This window comes from Eleginops maclovinus, chromosome 7 (assembly GCF_036324505.1).
Source record: "Eleginops maclovinus isolate JMC-PN-2008 ecotype Puerto Natales chromosome 7, JC_Emac_rtc_rv5, whole genome shotgun sequence".
Lineage (NCBI taxonomy): Eukaryota > Metazoa > Chordata > Actinopteri > Perciformes > Eleginopidae > Eleginops > Eleginops maclovinus.
The window spans coordinates 6483790-6511715 of NC_086355.1; the positions used below are offsets into that span (position 1 = coordinate 6483790).

A 27926-nucleotide genomic window follows, 5' to 3' on the forward strand; every position below is an offset into this window, starting at 1 on the left:
ACACGCGGGGATATCACGACTCAGGGCAGCCCGGTTGATGTTCACACTGTCGGTCCTTTTATAAAGCCGTATTTCTGATGTCAGAGCTACCAAATATACAAGACAATGTGTGATTTCGTACGTTGTATGACACCCGTTCTATTTACAGACGATGCTATGAATTATGGAGTCGATAACATTTTCATAAATGGGTTTGTTTTTTTGGCCACTAGGGGGCATCACAAAAGGCTGTGAGCAGCATTGATATGATAAAGCAGGCTAATAGTGCTAGCAAACACCTATAGATAAAAGCATTCAATGTTAACACGCATCAAAAACATGTTCTCATTATTCTTTTTATAGCTTTTTAAGTCTACCTCGTTAGTCTTACTTTTTTAGCTGCTACCATAAATATTAGCCAGATAGCTTATTGAGTCATTGGTTCTGTCTATTGTTTAATTGGCAGTTGTTTTTTCAGAGCTTTTCTCCTGAATAAGGTATGGAAAAAAGCAAAGTATTCAGTGTCATTACGATGTCAGCCACATTATATTGAGTAAATAATAGAATTACGAGGCACACACATATATATTTATTTTATTGTGAATCTTACATCCAAAGGGCGCCACACAAGGGGGACCTATCCTACATGGATCAGGTTGGCTAACAAACCCAATTATACTTTATCCAAATGTGTCATATGTAAAGATACACACAAAGTAAAAATATAACATTTTCATAGTTAAGAAAGGGATATAGTACGAACATGTATGTAAAGCCATGTAGGATAACTGCATAAAATGAAACAGTTCAGTCACTGAGAGCATATTATGGGCCAATGATAACATCTGATCATCCTTCCTTCCTGCGCCCTGGCCTTGTGTGCTTGTGTCATCCATCTTTTATTCACTGAAATATATTGTGGCCTGTTTAGTGGGTCTGGATTGCATAGATTTTGCCTTGTCATGATAAAATATGAGCTGTTTTCCCATCGCAGATAGCTTCGGGGGCAGGCGAGAGAAAAAGGAAGAGACGGACACAAAGAGCTGGATATATTGTAGCATTGCCTGCATTGATTTGAGGGGCCAGAGTTGACACACCATGTTCCTTATATCCATTTATCATTTGAAACAGAAGCATATTCTTTAGAAAAACAGAAGTGTTTTTATTTGTATTTGTATTTTGGTTTGGGCTGCATGTCCCTGAGTACAGTGTCCCTTCTTTGTTTATGGCATCTGTCAAAGACTGTACTCAGGGTCAGCCACAGTAAAAACAAGATTTTTGTTTATCTTCACAGCACTTTTTCATGGTTTTGACTTCCTAACGACGGAGATCAGATAGTGAACTGCACATAGTGTATTAAATGAGAGATTTGTGACTCACTTTTATCGTTTAGTTCTGGTTAGTTGAACATAATGACATTGCTATTAATCTATTAATACTTAATTCAGTCTATATTTTTGTTTGTGGCTTTCATGTTTTAAAGGGGAGTTTTATTCACTCTGTTTGTTTGATATGGTTGACTTGAGGAAGTGTAGATAGATAAAGTACTCTACTCCTCCCCTGGGGGAAATGTGCTTGTCACAGCAGCAGTAAATGCAGTCCAAGAACTACAAGATGTGTCCTAAAAAGAACAACAACGATGGAAAAAAAGATGAAAAAACACAATTCAATTCAATAAATTGACTATTAAGGATCACAGCATCAACAAATATGATCTGAAGACAAACAACATGACATAATGCAAATCACAAGTTTGATGCAAAAATCCTGAAAGCAGAAAAGGAACATGCTAAAGCTGAGAAAAGACCCTGAGGTAGAAGATGGTTTTTGTTTTTAGATGAGTCAGAAAAATTTGAATATTTCTGTCGTCATGCACCAATGAGGATGTGCGAGGGAACATCTCGTTGTAACGGCTGCACACACTGACACAGTCTTTTCTTTTTTGAGAAGCATAGGTGCCAATCCAGCAGTACTATCTGTAATCTGCAATTCCTCTATTTATTCTTTTCGAGTTGTGTGACGGAAAATTATTCTGCAACTATTTTATATTATCTATTAATAAGTTGTTGTTTTTAGGTAAAAATGCCTGTCTGTCAAGTAAGAAGATTTGATGCTTTTCTTTTTTAAACATAACATTAGGAGAGTGTTTTCCTTCATATGTACATGCATTAAGAGGTGCAGTAAATTGAATCATCTCTTGAAATGCTCTCCACTACTAAACCACCATAAATTATGACCTCTCAACGCTTAAATATGTAATTGAATTAAGATCTTATGTCGACAAAACTGAACATCATACGTATCACAAAAGTCGACTTTTGGGCAGAGCAGTTTAATTGAATTTGCTAAATTGCTCAATTGTGTTCGATAAAATATAGTTTGTTGCGTTGCACAGCATGTTGTCCTGACATTATAGAAGCTTTGATTCCGTCTGTGAATCATTCTGTTTTCTATTGCACTACGAGGCGATAACAAGAGAGAAGCAACAGTGTTTTCCTGAGATAAAGTGGGGATGAACTGGGAATGGAGGGATGATAAATGCCTGGGGCCGGTCTCCGCTGCCTCACAGTAGCACCCTTGGTTACAGACCCATGGCGACACAAGCTCAAAGGCACAACAGCATCCCTCGACGCTTCCTGTTTAGAAACAGGGCTGGCCTCAAGAGTCAGCCTTCCTGACAACACTCTTCCTCTCTCTGTCCCTCGCTCTCTCTCTCTCTCACACAGCCTGAAAGAGGAAGATGGAGATGAAGAGGAGTTGGGAGCGAGCCCAGGCTGTTTTCTGTCCCTGCTGCGTTCTCCGGTTACCATGGAGATTCCAGATTCCTGCAGGTAGAGAGGAAAAAGTAAAACGTGCATTATCACTTTCCAATGAGACATATTTTTACAGACTATATATTAGTTGGTTTCATAGCTTTTTAATACATACATTTAAATGATTTATTGCTTTAGAGATTTTTTATGTTGCAATTTTGTGAAAAATACCTCAGATTTGTGTTTATGTGTTTAAACTAACCAACCAATATTTTCAAAATTAAATAATCTGACATAAATGTTGTATGCACTTGACAAAGGGAACTGTTTGTTTTACTGTTTACATACTCCAACTCAACTGAATGCAAACGTGTGAAGTGTGGAAACATTTGAATTTGCAATATTACTAGTTAAGATAATAACATATTGATACTTGGAATTCCTCAAAGTTTTAGTTTTTCTTAATCATCAATCATTAATATATAGGTTATGGCTTAAAGAAGTAATATGCTTTATTTATCTGTGCAGTGAGCAGTTTATTCTGAGATTTGGCCCCCTCATTTGGTGTAAGCGGTACAGAGGTGGGCCACTAGAGGTGCCTTATGACTCTGGCAGCATCCTGATGATCAGTGAGCAGAGAGCCCCACCCTGTGGCCACAGTGAGAAGTGAAGCTTTGTTCTACTACACTGCCGGGTCCTGCATTATTGTGACATATATCATAAATGTTTTATTTTTCACTTTGCCTCAGGACAAACACAATTAGAGGACTCCATTAGGTATTCTTGTTAAATAACACCTCCTCAACAAGCACTCACACACACGCAGGCTATTTAAATATGATGAGTTGCAATATGATCATGTGTTAGGGCTCTATTAACATTTATTTTCACCATTGATCAATCCAAAGATTATTTAGGCCAATACAAAGTCAAACAATAGTCAAATAATGCTGGTATCCCTTTCTCTGAGCCCATGTGGACAACCATCTTGTCCAACCTTTAGTCCAAAACTCAAATGTTTACTGTCATATTAGACATAGAGAAGCAACGAATCATTACACTGAGAAGCTACAACAAGACACATTGTTCTTTCTTGGATTGTCAATTCTTTTTAATGATCTTGTGATGCCCTCCGAATGGGAACTACCCACATATCCTGTGGTAGATTTAGGCAATATGAAATATGTTTAAGCATCAATTACGTATTTTCTGGTTAAAAATAAATAGTATCTTTAAAATGACACTAAATTAGAATAGAGTTTCAATGTTGAACTTGTGCTGTGACTTCTGTTCTTAGCTCTTTATAATATGATGATAATGGGTGTCTTTAGCATTATGTGTTTATTTGTTTTTTTCTTATTGTTTCATATAAATAAACCTGCCTTGACTTGTCTGCCCAGCTGCTTCCCCTTTTGGATCGAGGCCCCTCCAACACACCGAAGCTCACAGCAGAAAACAGCACACAGCCTGAAGCGTTGTTATAATAAACGGATAATGAAAAGCAGCAGGATATAAAGCCACACATAGAAAAGCCTTTTCATGTCATGCTGCTGAAGTGCACTAACAACTGCCTGGCGTCGCCTGTCCCTCCTGTGTGATGTCATCCAATGGATGAGTGTGGCTGGCGGCTGCGATGCGCATGTATGCAGTCCACTGCCTCATCACACACAACCGCACTTGACAGCTTGCCAGGTTAGAGGGGGGGAAAACACAGGGAGGAAACCAGACCTGCTGAACATCCACCAGCAAGCCGTCATCGACAGGATTCCTCATCGACATCTCATGCATCCTTCTTCTGGATTAATTATGTTTCTGTTGTAACGCACAGATGACAGCGTAACCGGGGCGGTAAGCTGCTCAGATACCCCCAAAAACTCGCTTTGTGTGCATAGGATCTGTTGTTGTGACTGGACATGAATTCTGCGGAACAGACGGTTACATGGCTGATCACGCTCGGGGTGCTGGAGTCTCCGAAGAAGACCATCTCGGATCCTGAGGCTTTTCTGCAGACCTCCCTGAAAGATGGGGTGGTGTTGTGCAGGCTGCTGGAGCGCCTCAGCCCGGGCTCCACGGAGAAAGTAAGGGGCCATAACACACACACACACACACACACACACACACACACACACACACACACACACACACACACACACACACACACACACACACACACACACACACACACACACACACACACACACAGAGATATAACACTCCCCCGTCGGCGTGTCTGCCCGGATCCATGAAACCGACGCGGGTTGTTGTCTGGGCTTCTCTTTCTGCCCACTGGCCCATGAGGCGATTTCTTTTGTAGGTCACGACAGCCCGGGTTATTGTCTGCGAAAAACAGCCTCACTATGTTATATGGCTCCACAAACACGTATGTCAGTGTGTGTAACAGAAACAGGGCCGCTGTTTCCACCATCACAGCAAATATATTGATCAAATTCACCAGATCCTCCAGTGGTTTGGTGTCTATAATGAAGGCCTGGTTTTAATATGTTCTTTATGCAGGTTTTACGCACTCAGCAGATATGCGGTAACGTGTGAAACCCCTGTTTCCAATGCCTTTTTAATCCAGGACGATGTGGCATGTATGTCAATGTATTTTGATGCACACAGAGTGACCGGCCAGGGATGACTAGCCATCTGTACACACAGATCCAGCAATAAGAGTGGGCCGCCATTGACTGCAAAGGCGCACAGACAGAGATGGACCCTCTCCCCATTTAAAGACACAGCGCAGGGTTTGTCTCTGTCAATGTAAAGCCAGTTGCCTAAGGGAGGCAATGTTTCCCGAAAAGAGGCTCTGCACCTCCACATAGGCAAATGAGGAATTTGCCTGATAAATGGCAAACAGGTTCCTCCATTTTCCCCCTCTCACTTTCACGATGGGGTGTTGTTTTATTTTCGAGACATAATCAAATTATGTTCCACACATGTATGAGAGGATTGATGTTAGCTATAAAGACCGCCTCTCTAAAATACTGACAAGAGCAATTATTTTGCAATGAGTGAAAATCAGTAAGGCATGATCAGCCACTTTTACTCTTCTGTTACTTCATGGCATATATTTTGATTTAAATTCTGTCAAATCTGCTGCCATCTCATATGAGGATAGTTTTAAATGTCTTGTTCAAACAGAACTGCTAAGATGTTCCCAGATTGTCATCAACTGAATGCCTCTGTCTTGCCCCACAACAATATATTTATATTTATTAATTACATTACCAATCCAAATCTTTCAGAGAATACTGCTTTCTGTAACTCTTGTGGCCACAGGTCTAATTCTTGTAAGACCTGTGGCCACTTCAAGGCGAAAAATATGTCAAATAGAGTAAGACAGGCTCCTGTATTTGTATTAATTTCGGTAAAGATAGTGATATTTGAAATATTTAAAAATGTTATAGCTTATACTTCAATATTATACTAAAACTCTTAAAATACACATTTTTTTTTGTATAGGATCCGAATAATTTCCCCATTAAACAATTATGAATAATATTGAGAGGGATATTTATAGTGTAGAATTAAAGGTATCAATGCCCTCTGGTGGACAAGATACAGTATGTAATAGTGAGACTTACTAAATTAAACTCAAACATATCTTTGGCATCACTAAACACCCTACTTATGATGTGATTTAAACAGCAACATTATATATGTGGGAAAAGATAACAATGGCTCATCGTTGTGCTCTTAATATTATCAGCAGATATCGGTCATTCTGCCTTTTCTCGAATTTGCTGGGATTATTTGGCACTTTAACTCTTGGTGCTCAAGAACAAAATATCAGAAGTTGATCAACAGACCTTGTTGGCAGTAGTTTGTACAGTATTGCCACGGTGAAGGATGAAAGCTATATTAGTCATCAGACATCAATTGTGTCCTTCGATGATGAACTGTAATGTTAGCTTATTTAGGAAAGCTTTTCTTAGTTTGGTAGAAAGAAAACAGTTCCTACATGAATCTGCTCACAACAAGGTCTTTGGATTATTTTGAGTAAGCAGGTAATGATTTCTGGAAAGAGACATTGCTTTCAAGGTTTCCAAATTGATCTTTATGGCACTTTTAGAGTGCCAGAAATGTATATTATATTAGCTTCTATAATATTATATCATATCATATTATAGAAGCTCAGTATTTACAGGTTGAGCTTTTATAATATTTGTCTTAAATATCTTGGCTAATTATTATTTGGCGGGTCATCTTGTACCAATCTCTGGCCCAGATTCGACACTCATCTAGTTCTGTTTTGGCTGAGCAGCAGTGTATGTGGCCCAGGAGATAGTTGGAGATCCGGGCCACAGCTGGGTCAGATGTCATCTCAGGGTATATATCAATGTTATGTAGACCAGAGATAATGTATAGCCTCATCCAAATACCTTTCTTGCTTTTTAAATTCCTCCCAGTTACCTTTCAAGTGAACAATCAGTCAAATCAGTTTATCCACAGCTGGAATCAAGCAAAGTCATAAGACAGAATGGAGTTATGGGAAAAGGGACATTGCTGAATCCATCTGAATGTTCATGGAGAGATTAAAGGACATAATGCTGGGATAGTGGGTTCAAAGCAACATTGAAGGATGTCCATTTATAACAAGACACTGTTTGATCGCTAAATGTTACATGAACTTTACAGTAGGTAAAGATTGTTAGGAAAAATAAAAAGAGAAATGTCCAGGCTTCAAAATGGATAATGTTGTGATTCCAATGCAGTTAAATATGTGAAAAAAGTTTGGCAAATTTCCAAATAATGAAAAGTGGGAGGACATGCCAATATCAGAAAAATAGAGAGTATCAAGAGCAGAAAAATGCACAGTTGTTAGGGACCTTATTAGAGAAAAGTGGAACAAAAACAAACAGCCCTGCATTTAAAATGTCTAAGGTATATTAATCTATGTTCAGGTTTATTATGACATACACAAAATATCTAACATAGCCTGACACTTTAAGAAAACTGCTCACCAAATAATATCAGGCTACCATCTGAGATAAAGTAATCACAGATAGATTGCTATATGTCAGCACACTAAGTAAGATAAGATTTACCTTTATTAATCCCCATGAGGAAATCCAGGTGTTTATGCAGCAACCGAGAAGAGGAAAAACAGTACAGGTTCACACAGGGATATGAAACACATATTTAAATGAAAAATAAAAACTTCTAGAAAAAATATATAAAATGAGTAACAGAAATGCCAGCGATACCAAAACGGTGTCTCCACGACATAGTTAGCGTCCAAGGGAGAGCACTGACAACTATTTTTTAACCAACAACGTCCAGATCAGATACACATCTCTGTCACAATTATTTGATCATCTTATCAAGACCTTTTATATAATGTTGTTAGGCTTTCAGTTGAACTGTGTGTATAATATAGGCCTACTCAAACATATAAGGTAAAACGAATGCTATTTCTGCTGTAAAACCTACTACCATGCAACTTGTAATTTGTTGTAAATTCAACTGTATGGTAATTTGTTGCATTTTAATTATATGTGCTTATAATGAGAGTTGTTACCGATATTTGTCTCCATTCACCTAATATAAAAAAAGGTATTGTTTACGGCTTCTTTGCCATTTCGTTGATTGTTGTTAAAACCAGTGCACCCATAGGCCACTCCACCATCAGTGGGGATCCCTATTTGTCAACGTCATTTCCCTCTGCACTGCTACACAGCCTCCTCCACTTCCCCGCTGCGGGATCAGCGTCCAGCCTCCCGCAAACACACACACACACACACACACACACACACACACACACACACACACACACACACACACACACACACACACACACACACACACACACACACACACACACACACACACACACACACACTAATGTAGACTAATTCAGAATGCGTGTCGACAGAGGGGAGATACATGTTTACGGTTGATAAGCTCACCTAAGACCGCAGCGTGAAGAGCAAGAAACACTGCAGCGTGATCTGGAAGTTTCCCCCTAACCAGCGTTTCCGTCTTTCCAGATCTACCAAGATCCGAAGAACGACGGCGAGTGTCTGAGCAACATAAAGGAGTTTCTGAAGGGCTGCACATCGTTCCGCGTCGAGGTAAGTACCCTCTCAGATCAGGGTTTATTTTTACGTTTTCACCACACATTTCCTCACGTAACCACACCGAGAGTCGTTGTTTTGAAATTGCACGTTTAACAATAAACAATGGGTTCATGGGGTGGACGGTGCTCCTGACACCGGGAGGAGGAGGGATCTGCAAGCCGAGAACAATCACCCATCGCCCGGTCGGAGAGAGATTTGGTCGTTTGCTCAGTTTGAGGCGATATATTTTCAAAATGAAAACAAATTCAAGGGATTTTAATTGATTTAACTGTTAAATTGAAGCCTACATTCACCACAAATGCAAATTAGATTGAGCAGCGCTAGTGTAATGTTTTCTAATTAATGCAGAGCTTTGTCCTCGGCGTGGCTTTATTGTCACCACCGGTTCACACTAGCCCGCCTTGTATAAACAGTGTTTTCTCAAGAATAGTATCTGACCATGATTATACAAGTGGGTATTTTTCTAACATGGTTATCATAGCCTTATTATTACACAGTGTAAAGTCTAACCAGATTAGGATCCTCCCTTATAGGGCTGTATACATATTAGGGTATGTTGGTGTTATGGTACATTTGAATAACTCTAAAAGCAAATGGAGGACAGTGTGCTGTTTAAGGCAGTGTGTTGGCCAGTGCATAGAGGGGTCATTGAACTATCCTAGTTCACAATACAACTCAGTGTTCCTCAGCAGTGACTCTGCCCACTGAGTCTGCAGTCAAAAAAACAAGAGGTGGAGATGGTGTAAGACAGAGCGCTGTCATATTAAGTGTGTGAATGGGAAACATGCCCTTTAGGAGGTTATAGACAGCGGAAATGTCAGGGTCGATAAGGACATCGGTTATTATTTTATTAGTTAAAGGGCTCTGTTTGTTTTGGCTCACAACAGGGCCAGGTCCTGGTTGAGCAATAATCTGCTGTTTTATTGGTAACAAATACTCAAATATCCCATCATAAACAATCCTTTATGTCATGCTGATTTGTTCTTACACTGGTGGAGATATTCTGCTCAATACCAACACCATTTTCCTGTCTTTTTTTGTACACTATTAGATTAGACTGACTTTGTTGTCCACCTCTGGATATTGGTGTTTTGCTTCTCCAAGTACAGCAAAGGTACTTACAGCACACATAACAAAAGATACCTTTGAAACATACAAATAAACAATATTCCAGATGGACACGTATCAGCAGTAAGAAATAAAAAAACAAAAAATAAAATAGCTAATCTTCCCGGTTTGATGCCCGTGTTGCATAAGGAATTGATGTTGGGTCTTTGCGTGTTAGTGTGTTCAAATACATGTGACTTCTTTTGCTGAGTGAACAGAGCAGGATTACAGTAGTTCAGACATGGCAGTCGTCCCACTCACCATTTGTGGAGCAAAGATGGATCTTCTCCAGAGCCCAGAGCTCTGCTGGCTCTGACCCCAGGTAGCCGCCGCTGCAGATTAGTCCAGCCACTGCTTACAAGCAAAAGACTGACTGATAGATGCTGCTTTCGAAGTCCTGACCTACATGTTTTGGATGGAGTTACGCTGGGTTGCCTTTAACCATTAAATGAACATTTCTGATCTATCAACAAACTCATTGTGGAAATATGTTATGAAAATCAACCCCTCAATATTGTCGCACAATTGACATCAACGTATTTGATTAGAAATCTCATGATATTTTATTTTCTCCACATCGCTCATCCTCTCCCCTCAGTGTGAAATGTTCAATAGGACTGATGTATTTAAGATTTAATTTAGATACCTGCAGTTTTGACTTTCAATGCCATGTCTGAAACCTGGGCAGCTGCTGTTACTGACCCTTAACCCCTAATGGCTTTGACCACAGGAAGTGATCATTAGTTCCCATGACCCACTGCTCCCTCTGGAATAGTAACCTTAACTCGAGTCCGCCCTGAGAATAATCACAGATCCATCTGTCTTGACTAATGGGCGATTTTGAATCCATTGACATCAAAAATTAATTAAGAAAGGCTGTTGAAAGGTTTGGCTTCTTAAGTAGATGTAAAATGCTGTTAAAGGAATTGGACATTTGACACATATACGGTTAAAAAAAGTGATCAAAATCTTTGGAGGCCATGAAATCTTAAACTGTGCTGCTCATGCTTTTTCCTACCATTACTACCAAACGAAGTTGTCATTGATTAACTGATTTGCATCCATGTCAGTCACATTTATATAGTAGACATTTTATTGTATTATGCCCCAACTTAAGCACAACCAAATTTAACTTGAATAAAGGCATGTTCATATTTGTTTGCCATTCATTTGACATCAGCAGAAGGTCTGTATGGGAGCTGTTTTCGTCAGAGCTAAACTCATTAAAAGGTTGACTACATTCAAATTTGATAAATTCCCAAATATCCAGTTGTGCTTTAATCTTCATTTTCTTGCTTGTCTATGGAGTTTTTGTATTTAGAAACTGAAACACATGATCAGTTGGATTGGGGTCAGCTGACTTGCTTAACCACCAAAGAATATCCCTCTGTTCGGCCTTAAATTTGAGTTGCTTGGCTGCCTTGTTTGTGTATTTAGGATCATTTTCCTGTAGCTTTCTCCTAAAATTGTGACAGAGTCCAATGTATTATTCATTTTAGAATTATGATACAGCATTATCAATCCCTCTAATATGTTCAATCATATTACAATATATATCAGTCATTAATCGCAATTAGTTATTTTTCCAAGTCATACAGCCTTACATGTAGCTCTGCCCATTAGCAGCAGAGTACAGGGAGCAAAAGGTTTTAATACCCTGTCCAGGTAAACACTCATTTCCTCACCCTGTCAGTGTGGGAGCAGTTCAGCACGTTGTTGCAGCTTGCTGACTCACCGAGGGGTGTTACACTTATTGTCTCAGCCTGCTCTGAGCAATTATTACCTGACTGGTGATGAAGCATAGTGGACTTGTTATGGCTTGTCATGTTCATTATTAACTCGTATGAATGTTTGATTACATTCGTCATGTTTCACTGTGACGACTAAAAAAATCAAGCAGAGACTCTCCTCATGACTTATGAAAGTGAACCAAACTTTTGCAGATATTGTTTGAAAGAAAGTACAAATACTGAATGCTAATTGTAGTTTCAGTCCCAGTAAAAAGTTGCATGGTGAGGAAGAGTGTGCTTTCACATGGATGCTCCTCAAGGACAGGGACTCTTCCAGAAGCTTGCCTTGTACACACGTACACAAATACTGCTTTTTTGCAATGCGCAAACACGTCATTCACATTGACCCTGAGGACATATCTGCACTTAGAGAGGAAGATGAAAGAGACTCATATCACAGTCATTCAACCTCAGTACAACTGAAGCGAGACTAACTAATCACATGAAGCCGTTACACAGGAAGAGCGAGGACAACACTTATCAACAGAGATACAATCACTGCCATTCATGGTCAGCGAGGGTCACACTGAGCCAGACTGTGCGCGCATTTTTAATGCAGTTAAACGAGAAAGCTGGCTCTTTTTCCTACATTTTCTGTCAACAAATCCCATGAAAAGAGCCATTAGCAAAACATTTGTTCGTTTTCTCTGACTCCATGAAGTCCGTCTGTGAGTCGCAATGACGCGTTTCTGAGCTGCAGTGTTGACGTCAAAGTTGTGGTTATCTCTAACGGTGCTTTCCACTACCTAGGGCTATACTATTCACTACTACAGAAAAGATTGCATGACTCAATAGGTGGTATTTCAAATGCAATATGTTAAAAAATACCAGGATCTGACATTGCATCCAGGCCCATTTTGCCAAGTATTTTTGGCTTTTCCCACCCACAATCCTCTTTGCAGCAGAAAATGTTAATTTAGCCTGATCTGCAGAGAAAGCACATAGAGAGGACAGCCTAATGACAGCTTATTGAAATGTTGGGATTCAAACTGGAACGCATAAGAGCAAGAGGGCCAAATTTGAAGGCGCAATGTTTTGATGAAGTATTATGTCCTAATTACTACATGCAACAGTAGGTAAGGGAAGCTGCAGTATGTACTAAAAATAAAAGGATGCAATTTGGTACGCAGCGTTTAAATTCTCTGACAGCTTCTATGTATCTGACCTGTCACTTAGTAATGCAGAAGTGCCTGAAACCAAGCAAGCAGGCATGTCCAACTGTACGTCAACAAAAGTCCGATATTCGATGTCATTTTAACCCTAGCTCAAATCTTTTCCATCTATACTATACATCCCATATGAATTGAATGCAACATCAGGATTACATTACATGTTATTCAACAGATGTTTTTATTTAAAGTGGCTTGCATGCACTTCAAGACATGATTAAAGAAGCAATTTTTGTGGTTAAGTATCTTGCCCAATGCCTATGAGATGTTGACTGTTGGGATCGAACTTCTGACCCACTGACACTTCTATTGGTATGGGATATAGGACACGTTTCCCTGCTCAAATGGGGGAGAGAAACTTTGGAATCTTAGCCTTTGCAAAGCATTTACATGCACAAAAACCTATATAATACACCGCAGGAAAGGGAAAACTCTGAAAAACAAAAACAGGGCTCCTTAAACACTCAGGTCTTATTCTTTCAAAATACAATGTAAACATATACTATTTATGACTTGTCAGTGGTATAAATTCATTGTTGGTTTTGGTGCTTTTTAGGCTCTTGTATGAATGGAGCTCAGCTTCTCTCAGTATCTTTGTAAAGCACATAACTCAACCAGTATGTTGGGATGCTGTAAATAGGGTCTGACTGTAGCTACTGCAGATTTATCGGTTTGCTGAGCTTGTGTGTTTCGCCCACTACTACTGTCAAAGATAACAAGAGTTATCGATTCACGGCTCAGCGCTGGCACTGTGGCCAAGTGCTGAGACAGACCTACTGCGCTACAGTTAGCGATTAGCATTAAAAAAAGAAATGCTCTTGCTGGTGACTCTCTGGCTCCTGTTCTTTGTATCAGAATCAGATTGCCAAGTAGGTTACACATACAAGGAAGTACAGTACAGTAAAAATATGACAAAATACTTAGAATTGAAAGTGGAAAGCTGTGCAGATGTTAGGTAGCATTGAAAGAAATGTGCTTTATATTTTTAGAGGGTTAAAATCTTTCCTCTTTCTCTCATCCACAGCCGTTTGAGGCCAGCGACCTGCTGCTGGGACTGAACTTCTCAAAGGTGCTGAGCAGTCTGGTTTCCCTGAATAAAGTCACTGCAGGTGAGTCAATATAAGTGCCGTTATATGACGTGTGTGGGTGTTTATTATGAAAGACAGGCAAGAGTAGAGATGATGAGTGTAAGGGCGCTGACTATAATACCAGATGTGGTGTAATTTGTATATCTCCTGCCCTTTCTGTCCAGATATCGGTGTTGGGAGTGACTCTGTGTGCGCCCGGCACTCTTCAGCACATCGCATCAAGTCCTTTGAGTCGCTCTCCTCTCAGGCTTCACTGGCCCGATCCTCTAAGCTACTGCAGAACCAGTTTCGCAGTCTGGTAAGGTCAACACTCACTAACGTCACAGTGAAGGAAACCTCATCAATGGGTCAGAAAGTGTCTATGTTATTTGTAAAACTACCCATAAACAGGAAATGACTAAATTTGTATTTTTAGTTTGGTTTCTGCATCCTTGATAATCGCTGACATCGATGTGCTGGGTCGATTAAAAACTGAAGAAACATCTCACACACTCCAAGAGCAAAATCATGTTGTTATACATGTTATTCAAATAATCCTAAGTCTTATGGGTAATGCAGTTGTATTGAGTAAAGACATAGACTCAGCGTCTCATTCACTTTCAACGTAGCATTCAAGGGGCTGCCGACACTAAAATCCGGCAGAAAATAAGGATTGATTTGATCAGTCACAATAAATGGCAGGTCAAAAACGGAAGTCACAGTGGAATTTTACTTAGAAGGTTTGGTGACACTGTGGGGAAATATTTTGAGAAAGACATGATGAGCAATGAATGATTAATCAAATGAAAACGGATGAATGGAAACTCTTCTTGTTGTCACTTGTCTTTATACTAACTTTACTCATAAACAGTTCTCATCTACTGGATTTTTCGTCTGCTCTTTTTTCATTTCTCTTCCCTCGCTCTTCAGGACATGTCAGAAAACAGCGGGCAACAGCTGCTGGTGAAGGCGCGTTTCAGCTTCCAGCAGAACAACGAGGATGAGCTCTCCTTTAATAAGGGTGACCTCATCGGCGTGATGCGTCAGGAGGACGGCGGCTGGTGGGAGGGGATGCTCAACGGCAGGTCGGGATGGTTTCCTAGCAACTATGTCCGTGAGGTCAAAGGCTCCGGTAGGTTTCTCAACTACCTCTTAGACACTTTTTATCCCATAATATTTTTATTTGAAGTTTATCACAACATACAAATACAGTCTATTAAATTCACAGGTCATAAAAACATCACAACACTGGGTTGCTGTATTCACTAAAGAGGCTTAAATGAAAAAAGATTAAAGAGATATACAACTGTAAAAGCAAGGGACCTGCTCATTTCATCATCAGTTAACATAATTAATAAAGGGCCTCTATATATTCTCATATACCTGCTGTCTATCCTTTAATATGCAATATATCCTCTCTAGTGGAAAGCTTAATAACATCCGTCGTAACAATGAGTAATGCTTGGACTTTGAGCATTTCCTCTTAGACATTATAACATTTACACAGCAGTGTATTGACATTGCATTTGTGTCAATCTTCCCTTCATTATATGATTAAAGTAGAGCTTCCTCCCCTGCATGTGTCTGAGAGCAGTTTGGAAGATTAAACCATTTTAGAGCAGACGTTTTCCCTCAGACAAAAACTGACAAACAGTAAAGCAAAGTTTCCATCTGGCCTCCTGACAATAACACAGCCCCACATCTGTTGCTTCTCCAGGCCTGCTGGGGTCTGTCTGTTTGTTTACGTGTAAAACAAGTTGATGTGCCAAGCATACTGCTCCTCTGTTCGACTGACATTCATTCATTTGCTTCAACTAAAGAGACAGCAATAGGAATATAATAATAAGAATAATAGTTTTTATCATGTTTAGTGCACCTCTTCCTGATATCATTTAAGTTAGAAGTATTCCTAATTCATGTGTTTGCTCTCTAGCTGCGGACAAACAAGACAAAGTGTCCCCGAAGTCTGGCACCATGAAGAGTCCACCAAAAGGCTTCGACACCTCCGCCATCAGCAAGACATACTATAACCTGGTAAGAAAACATCTCAACACTTTTGAACACTTATTTTAGAATCAGTCTTTCCCATTTTTGGGCTTTATTACTTCCATATCCCTCCTCTCCACTGACATCATGTTGAACTTTAAGGATTCTGTTCTCTTGCCTGAGAGTTGCAACATGTAGTACCAGTATAAGATCTAGCTGGCCTCTTCAACTACAGCCCTCTTTAAAAAAAAAATACGGACATACTTTAATCCTCTAAATGTTTAAAAGGCTCTGTGACCACCAGAGGAAGTGGTTCTGCAGCTGAGGGCAGGTGTGGTTTGCAGAACTGTCATCACAGTTGCATAAGCAAAGTGAATTCATTATTTCTCATCTTCTCTCCTTCACTCACACACACACACACACACACACACACACACACACACACACACACACACACACACACACACATACACTGTGCAGTTTGCATGTCGTAGATTTCAGCTCTTGGAGCAAAAACATGTGAGATAACTGTTTTTTGGAAATGTATTTCTGTGCTGAAAGACCCTGAAATGGAGGTCACAAGAAAGCAAACAGTTGACCATTACACATGATAATGAACCTCCATAGTAGCCCTCTCATTTACCAATGGAATAAATAAAATAATGTAGTGAAAACACTGACAGTTACCTTCTAATACGTTTATTGTGAATGACCCTATGATTTTCACTACATAATATATCGACTGTAAAGCACATCATATACATGTTTAGCAAACGCTTCAGGTGTTTAAATTGGATAAAAGAAACCTGTCTGCTACATTATAAAAATGGCGTGTTATAATGTTTTTTTTTTAAATGTAAAACTCAAAATGTGTGGCACTAACTCCGTATCCCTAAAACTGACTTTTTAAAGGATAGCTGTTTCTCCAGTTGTCTTCCAAGTCTTCAGATAGGAATACTTTTAAATTGAAGCTGTTTTCTTTTCTGTTTCCATTGTAGGTGTTGCAGAACATTTTAGAAACAGAGACAGAATATTCCAAGGACCTTCAGAGCCTCCTGACAAATTACCTACGACCTCTTCAGAGCAGTGACAAGTACGTATCATTACTCACAAAGCTCAATGAAACCAGAACCAGGTCTTTTAGCAGGATTGTCACACAGCAGCATCTATATTTTATACGTTAACAAATCCGCCATCCCGTCCTCTTCCTGCAGACTGAGCAGCTCCGAAGTGGCTCTGATTCTGGGAAACCTGGAGGAGATCAGCACCTTCCAGCAGATGCTCGTCCAATCGCTAGAGGAGTGCACCAAGTTAGTCCCTCCCCCTCCTGCACATACAGCACCACTGCAGCAGCATCTGCACTGTTTCATAATAAGCAGAGGGACATCTAGTGTCGGGCCAGCTGTACTGCGCCGATGTTGGATTAAACCATAGACTAGAATTTGTCATATTTCTTTGTCACAGTATTTGCCTGCAGCTCACTAAAAACTGGTGAGTATTATTAATCTTTCCCGCCATCACATTTCTTGCAAATGGGGGGATGTTATGCTTTAGTTTCTGTAAATTATACTTTATTCCTTTCTATAGTCTATGGTCTAGACCTGCTCTACATGTACATGAAGTGTCATGAGACAGTTACTGCTATCATTTGGCTCTAAGCACATTTGCATATTTGGTATATCTATATACTTCGGTTATTTTTCGTGTGTGTGTCAGAGTTTGTATAGAAGTTGTTAATAAGTGTGTGATATTTTCTTCCTTTCAGGCTTCCAGAGAGCCAGCAGAGGGTGGCGGGTTTCTTCCTGAACCTCATGCCGCAGATAAAGGCTCTTTATGTCGGTTACTGCTCCAACCACCCCTGTGCGGTTAATCTGCTCACCCAGCACAGGTACGTTTAAAAAATCAGCCACATTTAGTTTTATTTGACAGTGTTTCAACCTGTTTGCTTGCTGCACAGTAAATTATCATGTTTACGCAGGGAAATAGATGTTTATAACCGCTATTATTTTTGTGGAGTTTATCGTTGTTTTACAGCTGTAGTTTTCTGCAGTTCGTTCTATCATGGCTTGTCACTAAGGGCACAAAAGACATCATCATGATATTACCAACATGATTGAATCCAGCTTAAGCAGAGAGAATGAAAGACACATTTTTCTGTAGGTTAAGAGCAAGTTACAGTGAGTACAGGGTGAGAGAGAACATGAGAAAGAGAAACGTTTAGCTAAAATATATAATAAAATAAAAACACCCAGACCTGACAAGCCTAAGTAGATTCATCACATAAAGAGTCCCAACTTGAAAGGGGGGATCCTGAGACTGTAAGAAGCAGCCTCATCTAAAATATGGTTGGTTAACCCAAACACAACCAAACAAAAATAAATCTCTAGTATGAGTGTGTTACTCCTCTAGTGCAGTGCTGTGTTGAAAAACAGCAGAAAGTCATGTCATATTTCCCCGCTCACCTAAAAAAAACCCACCTTTCTGTTAAACTGATGGGTGTCCATAGATATCCTTTGTGCTGCTGTTACCATGAAGGTAATAAAGGTAACATAAGTTAAATTAACCATTTATTTTGTCCACAGTGACGTGTTGGGGGAGTTCATGGAGGGGCGAGGTGCCTCCACACCCGGGATCCTCACCCTGACCACCGGCCTCAGTAAACCCTTCATGAGACTCGACAAATACCCAAACCTACTCAAAGAGCTGGAGAGGCACATGGAGGTGTGTATCTAAACATCTGAGACTTCTTCTGTTAGTATGTGGGATTATTTTACAACCAACGTGTTCCTTTGTCTTTCCAGGAGAGTCATCCTGACCGGCCAGACATTCAGAAGTGCATGGCATCTTTCAAGAATCTGTCTGTAAGATGATCTCACTTCCTGTAATCAGACCTAATTTGATATTGAATATAATAATAGCAGGTCGTTGAGCAGCTGTTTGTTTCCGTCGTGTCAGGCTCAGTGCCAGGAGGTGAGGAAGCGTAAGGAGCTGGAGCTCCAGATCCTTACCGAGACGATCCGGCTGTGGGAGGGGGACGACATCAAGACCCTGGGCTCTGTGCTCTACATGAGCCAGGTGTTGGTGCAGAGTCCCGGCTCAGAGGTACCACCGCCATCCACAACTGCTTCAAACTTTGCTTCTACACAGGAATCGCACTGCTTTCACAGCACTGACTTTACCAGTAAATGCAATATAACTAGAGTTGCCAGCGATAAGTCAACCAAGATATCTTTAGACAATTAGTGTTTTCTTTCAAGCTGAATTATGTATTTTTAAGTAACTAATGAGCACATCTCTGGTCAAAGACAAAACTAAACTGGTTTTAACTGAGTTTTAGTTATGTAAGAAAGTACTTTTTTTTTTGGTAATGCCTCACATCCCCCAATTGTACATCGAAAATATCTTTAAACATACCTTGCTGGTTTCCTTTCCAAGGGTTTACAGTATTTTTAGTATCTTGTACATCTGAATAAAACAACCTGACACTAAGCAATGAAAATAAACAAGCCGTGTCGTGGATCTGACAACTTAAACACTCAAGACATTATAATATAAAATAAATAGATTTCTTTTAAAGGTGTTTAAAGGTGACTTCTACTTATATTAAAATAAAACTGAATATCATTATCATCCCAATTTGAAATGGGTTAATTCCTTCAGCGAAATAAACCGTTTGAGAGTTTCTTGAAACGATGTATTGGAAGAAAAGTTAGCTATAATATAAAAACAGCTGAGCGGGATGATGCGTAGTAAAACTCCTGTGACTTTACACCAACTGCTGGTATCTTTGAACTTTATGGTGGATCTTTGAACTGCACTAGCTTCTGTAGTAGTAATACAAACTGGACAATGTACCTCATCATTATCTTGCATTCACACTTTCCCTTTCCCCCTCTGTTTCTTTTATTTCAGGAGAAGAGTGAACGTTACCTCATGCTCTTCCCTCACGTCCTCCTCATGTTGTCTGCCAGTCCCAGGATGAGCGGCTTCATTTTCCAGGTCAGTAATAAACCTTTGCTCAGTGTTTAGTCTTTTAAGTTTTGAATGTAACTTTAGTGTTTGAAAATGTCATTTCTCTGTCTTTAATTCTGATGTGTTGATTTCTCCGTGCAGGGAAAACTGCCCCTGGCCAGCATGACGGTGACCAAACTAGAAGACTGTGAAGCCCATAGAAACGCTTTTGAGCTCAACGGTAAGGCTACATGAGAATAATAATAATTATAACCTTTATCTCAAAAACAATTTTCACATCCCTTGCTACAAAGGGTTTCACAAAAGCAGCAAGTTAAAGTCATAATTGATCATAATACGATGAAACACAACAGAAAATAGTAACAGACTTTTCCTATTGAGTTAAGTTAGTGGGGCATCATAAAAAAACATGCACAAGCTTTCTACTGTGTGCCACTACAAAAAAATCTGTCAAACCCTACTGCAAAATGCCTGATCTTAAAGATAACTATTACATGGCTTAATTTGTTTTCCAATGACAAAGATCTCTGTTTAGTTTGAGTTCAGCTGAAGACATTTTCTTGACAGGATGCTGAGTGTAATGCATTTATCCTTAATGCCTTTATAATTTGTTGTCCCTCCCTCTCTGCAGGCCCAATGTTTGAGCGTCTGCAGGTGGTGTGCACCAACCAGCAGGACCTGCAGGACTGGGTGGAGCACCTGAGAGGACAGATCAAACACACCGCGGCCACCGGACCCAGCCACAAACCCCTCAATGTTCCCTGCCACACGGTCAGGAGATAATCCTTTTAACCCTCACACTGATGGTTTTCTTTATGTTTTTATACCAAATGTGCATATACAGTATATGTTGACCTACCATCAATGCTTGGGTCATATAATCATCTAAAATTACTGCACAGCCCTGTGTGAAGTGGCTCATTTTCCCACTAGAATGGCTGAAATGCACAATTACATTTCATGAATTGAATACAAATGCGTCATTGTCAGCGTTCAGCCTTATCCCTTGACAAAACAAAACAATGAACAATAATCATCATTTTAAATTACAATAGGCCACTTGTTTGTTGGTGGTTGCCCATAAGACTAATGTAAGTAATAAAAAATGTATCTGCAGTGTTCAATGCCGTCGATGCCGTCTCATTATCTTTTCATAATGATCATGGATAAAAAGTTGTCGTCGAACACATTTAGGCATATCTTCAGTTACGAAATGAACCCTTCAGTAGAATAAGAGGCAGAGGGGACACACATACCACATCTGTCCGGGGTTTATTTTGTGTTCCCCCAGGAGATGCTGCAGCATTTAACTGGGGAATATGACATCTGGGCGACTGAGGGCTGCGTTTCCCAAAAGAACCGCAATGTTCATGTCAATTTTAAGGAACAGTGGGCTTGTCAACGTCTACCACGACGTCGCTATATGTGAAATGCACCTCTGCGTAGTTTCCTGCCACTTTGAAACAGATTTTCGTTATGAAAAGTACATACTAGACATTTTTTTAACACTTTTTTGCCATGGGTTGAATAAGAGAATAAAAAGTATAACAAGTAATTAAAGGTGCAATTGAGCAGAAGTATGAAAAACCACATTTGTCTTTTTGTTTCCGTTCCTCAGCTCCCATCTCACCCTCTCACCCCATCCCGGCATGCTGAAGGGAGGGGCATGACAGTGGCTCCCACCTACCACACCCTGCCTCACCCCTCCTCCCATGGCACATCTCACAGCACCATGATGTGGGGCCCGCTGGAGCCCCCCAACACCCCCAAACCCTGGAGTCTGAGCTGTCTGCGACCCGCACCCCCTCTACGACCCTCTGCAGCCCTCTGCTACAAGGAGGTGAGAGACTGTTTTTCTGCCACGACTTCTTTATATGTTTTTAAGTTTGCTGATTTTATTATTGATTTTATACAAATTTTATACAATTATTCATTCTTTTTTCAGGATCTTAGTAAAAGTCCTAAGAGTGTGAAGAAACTCCTTCCCAAGCGAAAGCCGGAGAGGAAACAGTCTGAGGAGGAATTTGCCTTGAGGAAGAGTACGTTTAAAATCTTTCCTATTTCTGTTAAATCCAAGATACAGTATGGGATTTTCTCTTGCTTTTCTTTTAATATTGAAGCACTAGTTTGACATTTTGTGAAATGGAGTGTTCTCTTTCTTTCTGAGAGTAAATTGAGATTAAATAACACATTTTTATCTGTCCGTTAAGTAGAAAAAACGACAGCCTGGAGACATTTTAGCTTAGTCTTTTGCATTAGTTTAGGAAATAGCTATCAAGCTACTGGAAAACCTCATACTGTCACTTATACATTTCTGTTTTTGTAACAAACAAGATATAATGTGTTTATTGGGGGGCTTAAGAGATGCTTAGAGGTGCATCCATATTCTCATATCACTCTGGATAAAGTAAATAAGTGTACTTTCAAACTATTCTTTAACGGTTCTCATATGCATTTAATTGTGTTTTAAGTAGGGGTGAAACTGTTACCATATATCGGAAAGACACGAGAATTGAAACTAATTATTTCCTCTTCACCTTTTTGCTTCTCAGGTACCGCTGCTCTGGAAGAAGATGCCCAGATCCTGAAAGTGATTGAGGCATACTGCACCAGCGCCAAAACCAGGCAGACTCTGAACTCCAGTAAGCCAACACAAAACGTTACATATAGAAACTGGAGCTTGCTCTCTTACCTGTATTCTGTAACTCAAAGGCTTTCTTTAACACTGGTGTTCTGAACTGATCTTTCTAACAGTATCTTCTCTTTCTGTCTGTCTCTCCTCACGTTTTTGCCATTGCTCTGCTTTACCTTGATTTCCTTCTTTTTTTCCATCAATTTTTCCCATCCTGCATCTCTCCTTCTATTTTATGATTTACCATTTGTTGCGTGCTACATATGCTACCTCCTCCTTCTACACCGCCCCTCGTTTTTTTCCTTCCACACACCCATTTCCTCCCTCGTCATCCATAACGTCACCGCCAAACTTTGCCCTGCCCCTACCAGCCTGGCAGGGCACTGATCTGATGCACAACCACGTGCTGGCCGACGTGGACCGGTCCTGTATGGACTCACCGGGCCGCCGTAGCAGCGTGTCACGGCCAGAGTTGTCCTCTGACCTCTCGGAGGACTCTGACTATGACTCCATCTGGACCACCCACAGTTACAGGATGGGTTCAGTGCCACGTAAAAGTTGCATCTCTCACCAGAACTAAAGAACGTACAGTACTGCCACGCTGTACCCGATATAAAGTACAGCGCGCTTACCTCTTTTACCTTCAATGTATGAAAAGAAACTAGATTTTTTTTATTTATCTATTTATTTTCTATTATATATTTGTTATTTTTTGTTAACTTATTTGGTTTATTTATTTTATGTTTGTTTTAAGATGTTTAAAGCATCTCCCTGTTGCCTTTGCCACTTTCCCTTTTATGTGCCTCCTCTCTTTGTGTATTTGTCATGCAGTAAGTGTTTAGTAATTCTTCTTAATTTATCTTGAATGTGACCACTCCCTTTGTTTGACCATAAATGTGGCAGACTCTCAGCAGGGAGTAGAGGGGTGTTGGAGGGGAAAATAGGGGAGGAAAAACCAGGGGAGGGAGAGATGGGGACTGAGCTTTTCCTGTCTGATATTCAGATGTAATTCAGGAACGAGTGTATTCTATTTACCATGTACTACTTCCCTCCAGTATGTGTTTCTAGAGTATGTATGCTCAAACATAGCACAGATGTCATAAACACATGCACAGGTTTAGGCACACATGCCCCTGCTGCCGGATAATATAGCAGCATGCAAATGAAATATCCAAATTCTTTATGTTGTTTTCATAATTTCATTTATTTATTTAATTTTGCTAAGCAGAATAGCATTTTAAAGTACAACATGACCAAAAGCTAAAGCATACTATAAATCCTTGCTAAATGTAAACGTTTGTGAAACACAGTTCATTATTTTAGGTAGCTGCTACAGAATGAGGAGAATATCACATACACTGTCTAGTCCATCTAGTTAAAGAATAGTAAATTTAAAGGCTCAGTTCATCCAAATTAACAAAAAATAAACTGATTTTATCAAATAATAATATCACATTACTCTATTGTAATGCTGTAGAAGCAGAAATCTAAGTCAGTCCTCGACACCTTATTTAACACCAGAAACAGGAAGGTGTTTTCGGTGAGCTGAGCCTTTTACTCAATATTTTTGAGAAAGTTTCTGTCTTGTGTCTCCTAAGCATCATCCTTTAAAGCCTGATCTTCTATCCAGTAATGTTGCTGTCTGTCAGTGGTTCTACAGGGTTGCATTTATATTGTAGTTTCAAACCTCAAGTTAGTATCTTAAGAAAAATTAAAAGATTCATTTAAACCACAAATAAGCTGTAAAATACACAGTGACATTCCTATTAGAAAAATCAAATGCCTTTGTTTAATGTCTCCTGCAAATGAATAGTTCAACATTTTGGGAATAACCCGTATTTGCTTCTTTTTTCTGAGTCGCGTTAAAAAAGAAACTGGAGCCAGGAGCAGGTTAGTTCGTTCAGATTTATAGCAGCAGGATTAAGCTAGCATGGCAGAGGTTGGAAAATCCAGCTACCAACACCTTCAAACCTTACTCTATAAACTAAACATATAGTATGTTAAGAAGTAAGCTTTAGCTGATCAAACAGGATTTTTTCAAAAACATTGTGATAGAGCCAGGCTAGCTGCTTCCCCATCTAAATACTATTTTAGCAAATTAGCAATACATGCTAGTTCCACATACCAACACACAAACATGAGACTTTATTTTGTTATGTTTCGATCTTCTCGTAATGTTACAAGATAAGTGAAAACAGCTCATTACTAAAACTACCTAGTCTCCTCAATGATACTTCCTGTTTTCATGCCCCGCTAACCAATTACTAACTTTAGCTTGATATTTACAGTAGACATGGTATGAACAGACATGACTCTGGTATTATTTATTTTTTTAACCCAAAACTGTTGAGCTATTGCTTTGAAGGTGACAATTTGAGCAGGTTCGCTTAATGCATACAGTCTATAGCCTAACGTTAAACATCCCTTGTGTCACAATAAACTAGCACCTATGCTACGGCCTCATAAGCCAGACATGTCTTTGTGTCGTCTGGCTTGCGAGGTTCCCCATGTTATCCCTTGCATTAATGACTATTTTTATGAAGAAGTATTTTTCCAGTGTTGGTATTTAAAGTACAGGTTGGCATCCATTTACAGTAGAGTCTATCTCCTCGTACAGCAAGCAATGTCGGTGACATATGGAATATATTTGTCCGTGTTACAGAACTATTTAATGTTTCCGGAATGATTCATTTATTGTATTCGTTATTTTTGTATACAGGCGGTTTTTTTATTTGTATTTATTTATATTTCATTCTGTATGTCAATGTTTACAAAATGATCCCTGGAAGAATCGTTTGTTATCTTTTTTTTAAACAATTTTATTGCTCCGTATCAAAGTTTACACTTAAAATTATAACATGAAGTGTTTTAATTATTTTGCACAATCATGTAACGGGCCAGTGGGAGTGGGGGATAGAATCTGTTAAATTATGTACTTTTTGTCGTCTACCTAGAGTGTGTATGATATAGTCCTAAAGGTAGACATGAGTATTCAGTGTTACTGTAAAGTAAATGCTCATTCGTAGTGTAAATGCTCACCTTTGGTGTTTTGCATTGAGGGGTAAAAGAAAAAAGAAAAAGAAACAAGAGGCGGTGATTATAATACAGGAACTCATTCAACCTCAGTCAGAGTGGACTTGGAAAAATAAGAGCACATAGTCTCCCTTTCTGTAAATACTAGATGTCATGGAGCAAGAAAAAAAAAATCCATTCTACCTTCTATGAGTATTTGAGCTAAGAATATCACTGTCCTTATATCATGTGCTATACTTTGTGACAGTTGTATTCTGTGGTTTAAGAAGTCAAATTGTGGGACAGGCAGTGTAAAAAGAGACCGGCTGCCTTTGACCAACTTTGTCCTCTGTGTGCTCTAATGCTGTATTCAGTTCACTCTTGTGACCATGTCTTATCTGCAAACAGCGCCTTCAGTGTATTTGTTCTACTCTGCTGAAGTGTTCAAGTCCCAAAACGCTGTATCATGAGTTTTGAATAAAAAATCTGTCATTTGGTAGACACTGTCATTCTGCTGATTTGTGAGAATAGCAAATCTGTTTAGTGTGTCTTGTCTTTTGGCAACGAGTTCTCAATCCCAACTTGCCAGATATGGACGCTTGGTCTGTACCCCTTTACAGCTCCCTTTAATGCATGTGCAGGTTATTATAACCAAATTTCTCAGCAGCTTCTCACTTCCCGTCACTTTGCTCCGTCTCTTTTCTGGTATTTGTTCTGTGCATGACTAACATTCTACCGGTTTTGGTCTGTGCTGGATTTTCTTCGATGCTCTCCCTGAACCAATATTGAAGTTCTATAATGACTCACCTTACTACAAGGTGAGACGAGAAAAAGTACCAATTGTTAAGTGCTTTTCTGTTTTGAAACAGGGCCGCAAAAAGAAAAAGGGCTGCATATGATCATCCCTGGTGATAAGAGAGTCCTGCTGGACGGTCATAGTCGCAATGGACAAAGTACAGCAGAAGAAAAGTAAGATAATATACAGATCTCTTTCTCCCGCTTCACCTTTGCCCTGAATGAAGCAATGGACATGAGATGGGGGGGAAAGAAATTCACAGCCCTGTGTTGTTTTAAGATTGACTCAAGTTAAAATGTGAACCTATCCTTTAGCAAGCAGCCATGTATTCATCAATGATGCGTAACTGTAAATGTTTATCATCACAAAGGGGCCTGGTGGATGTGGTGTACGCCCTGAGGGATGAGGTTCGAGAACTGAAACAGGTAAATGTTTATGAATGAGATGTTTTATAAAATAGCATGATGTTGTGATTTATCTGATATATGACTCTCAGAAGTTCAAATTACCTGGCTGAACTCCAGGTCGGAAGTTGTTAGCTAACATAATGGTAAGTCTATACGCAGTATAGTGGAAAAGATACAATTATATTTCAGTTTTATTGTGAAATAGGTGTTTTTCATTCTTTTACAACATAGAAACTTCCCTCATATTATTTGAGCTAACGACAACAATGATATGCTTCCTTTACCTCCCAGGATAACAAGAAGGTGAAGAGGTCGCTGGAGGAGGAGCAAAGAGCACGGAAGGATTTGGAAAAAGTTGTGAGGAGGTTGTTGAAGAGCATGAACGACCCGACATGGGATGAGACAAACCTCTGAGGATTGTTTGCACCATCTGCAGCTGAAGCTTCGTAAAACAGGATAAAAGAAAGAGCATTAATGTGTGTGGGCTTGCTTGCACTGTGTGTAAAATGCACACAATCGGACACCTAATGTATGGTTGGTTGTGTGACTGAGAAGACAAGGAGTGAATCTGTAAGCAGGTTATTACAAGCAAAGTGTGGTTACTGCCACTCTGGTTAAGACACAGGAACCACAATGCTGAACAGGCTCTATTCCACTAAAACATTTCTCAATGACCAAGCAATATGGTGAGACGATTATACACTTCGTTCATAACTTAATCATCCATTATCGACTGTTGGGGTATAGTCCTCCTCTTCTGTTTACAATCATATAACGGTCTGCTGTCCAATGGTACATAAATGGTACTTGGTTTTAATGGTCATAAAGGCCTTGGACAAGTCTGGACTTGAACCATGCCATTTGATAACCTCTATTATGTTATTTAATTTTTTATGAATTGACTTTTGTTCTGTCTTATCCTGACACAGGCTTACTCTTGTGTTTTAGCCCAAAGTTAAGCATGTGCCAGGAAACTTAGCTTTTTTGTCTGTTTGAATTTTTTCTTGCCTCGTTTTTCTACCTTTTTATTGTTTTGACCACTTTGCTGTTTGACCTTCTTTCTAGGGATCCTAAGGAATTGTACAGATGTTGAACTTGTACTGTATAATGTAAATACTGCTAAAAGATGAGCCTTTGTACTTTGGGAGAAATAAAAGATTTTTTTTTAAAAGA

General features: G+C 39.6%; 1 protein-coding gene across 2 annotated transcripts; it reads left to right on the forward strand.

Moving 5' to 3' along the window:
• Window positions 1-4421: 4421 nt before the first annotated feature.
• Window positions 4422-27926, forward strand: arhgef7a (Rho guanine nucleotide exchange factor (GEF) 7a). Of its 2 annotated transcripts, XM_063888341.1 has the most exons (21): window positions 4425-4810; window positions 8726-8809; window positions 13906-13990; window positions 14134-14267; window positions 14879-15080; window positions 15882-15982; window positions 16933-17027; window positions 17149-17244; window positions 17700-17822; window positions 18517-18655; window positions 18736-18795; window positions 18890-19036; window positions 19847-19933; window positions 20048-20126; window positions 20538-20677; window positions 21525-21746; window positions 21852-21945; window positions 22459-22548; window positions 26420-26519; window positions 26717-26771; window positions 27045-27926. In XM_063888341.1, exons 1-21 carry the CDS (start codon window positions 4646-4648, stop codon window positions 27165-27167), a joined length of 2421 nt encoding a protein of 806 aa, XP_063744411.1. In that variant the 5' UTR covers window positions 4425-4645; the 3' UTR covers window positions 27168-27926. The 2 variants fall into 2 exon arrangements, with proteins under 2 accessions (XP_063744413.1, XP_063744411.1); XM_063888343.1 differs by lacking the exons at window positions 26420-26519; window positions 26717-26771; window positions 27045-27926 and adding an exon at window positions 22910-26064 and having other exon boundaries at window positions 4422-4810.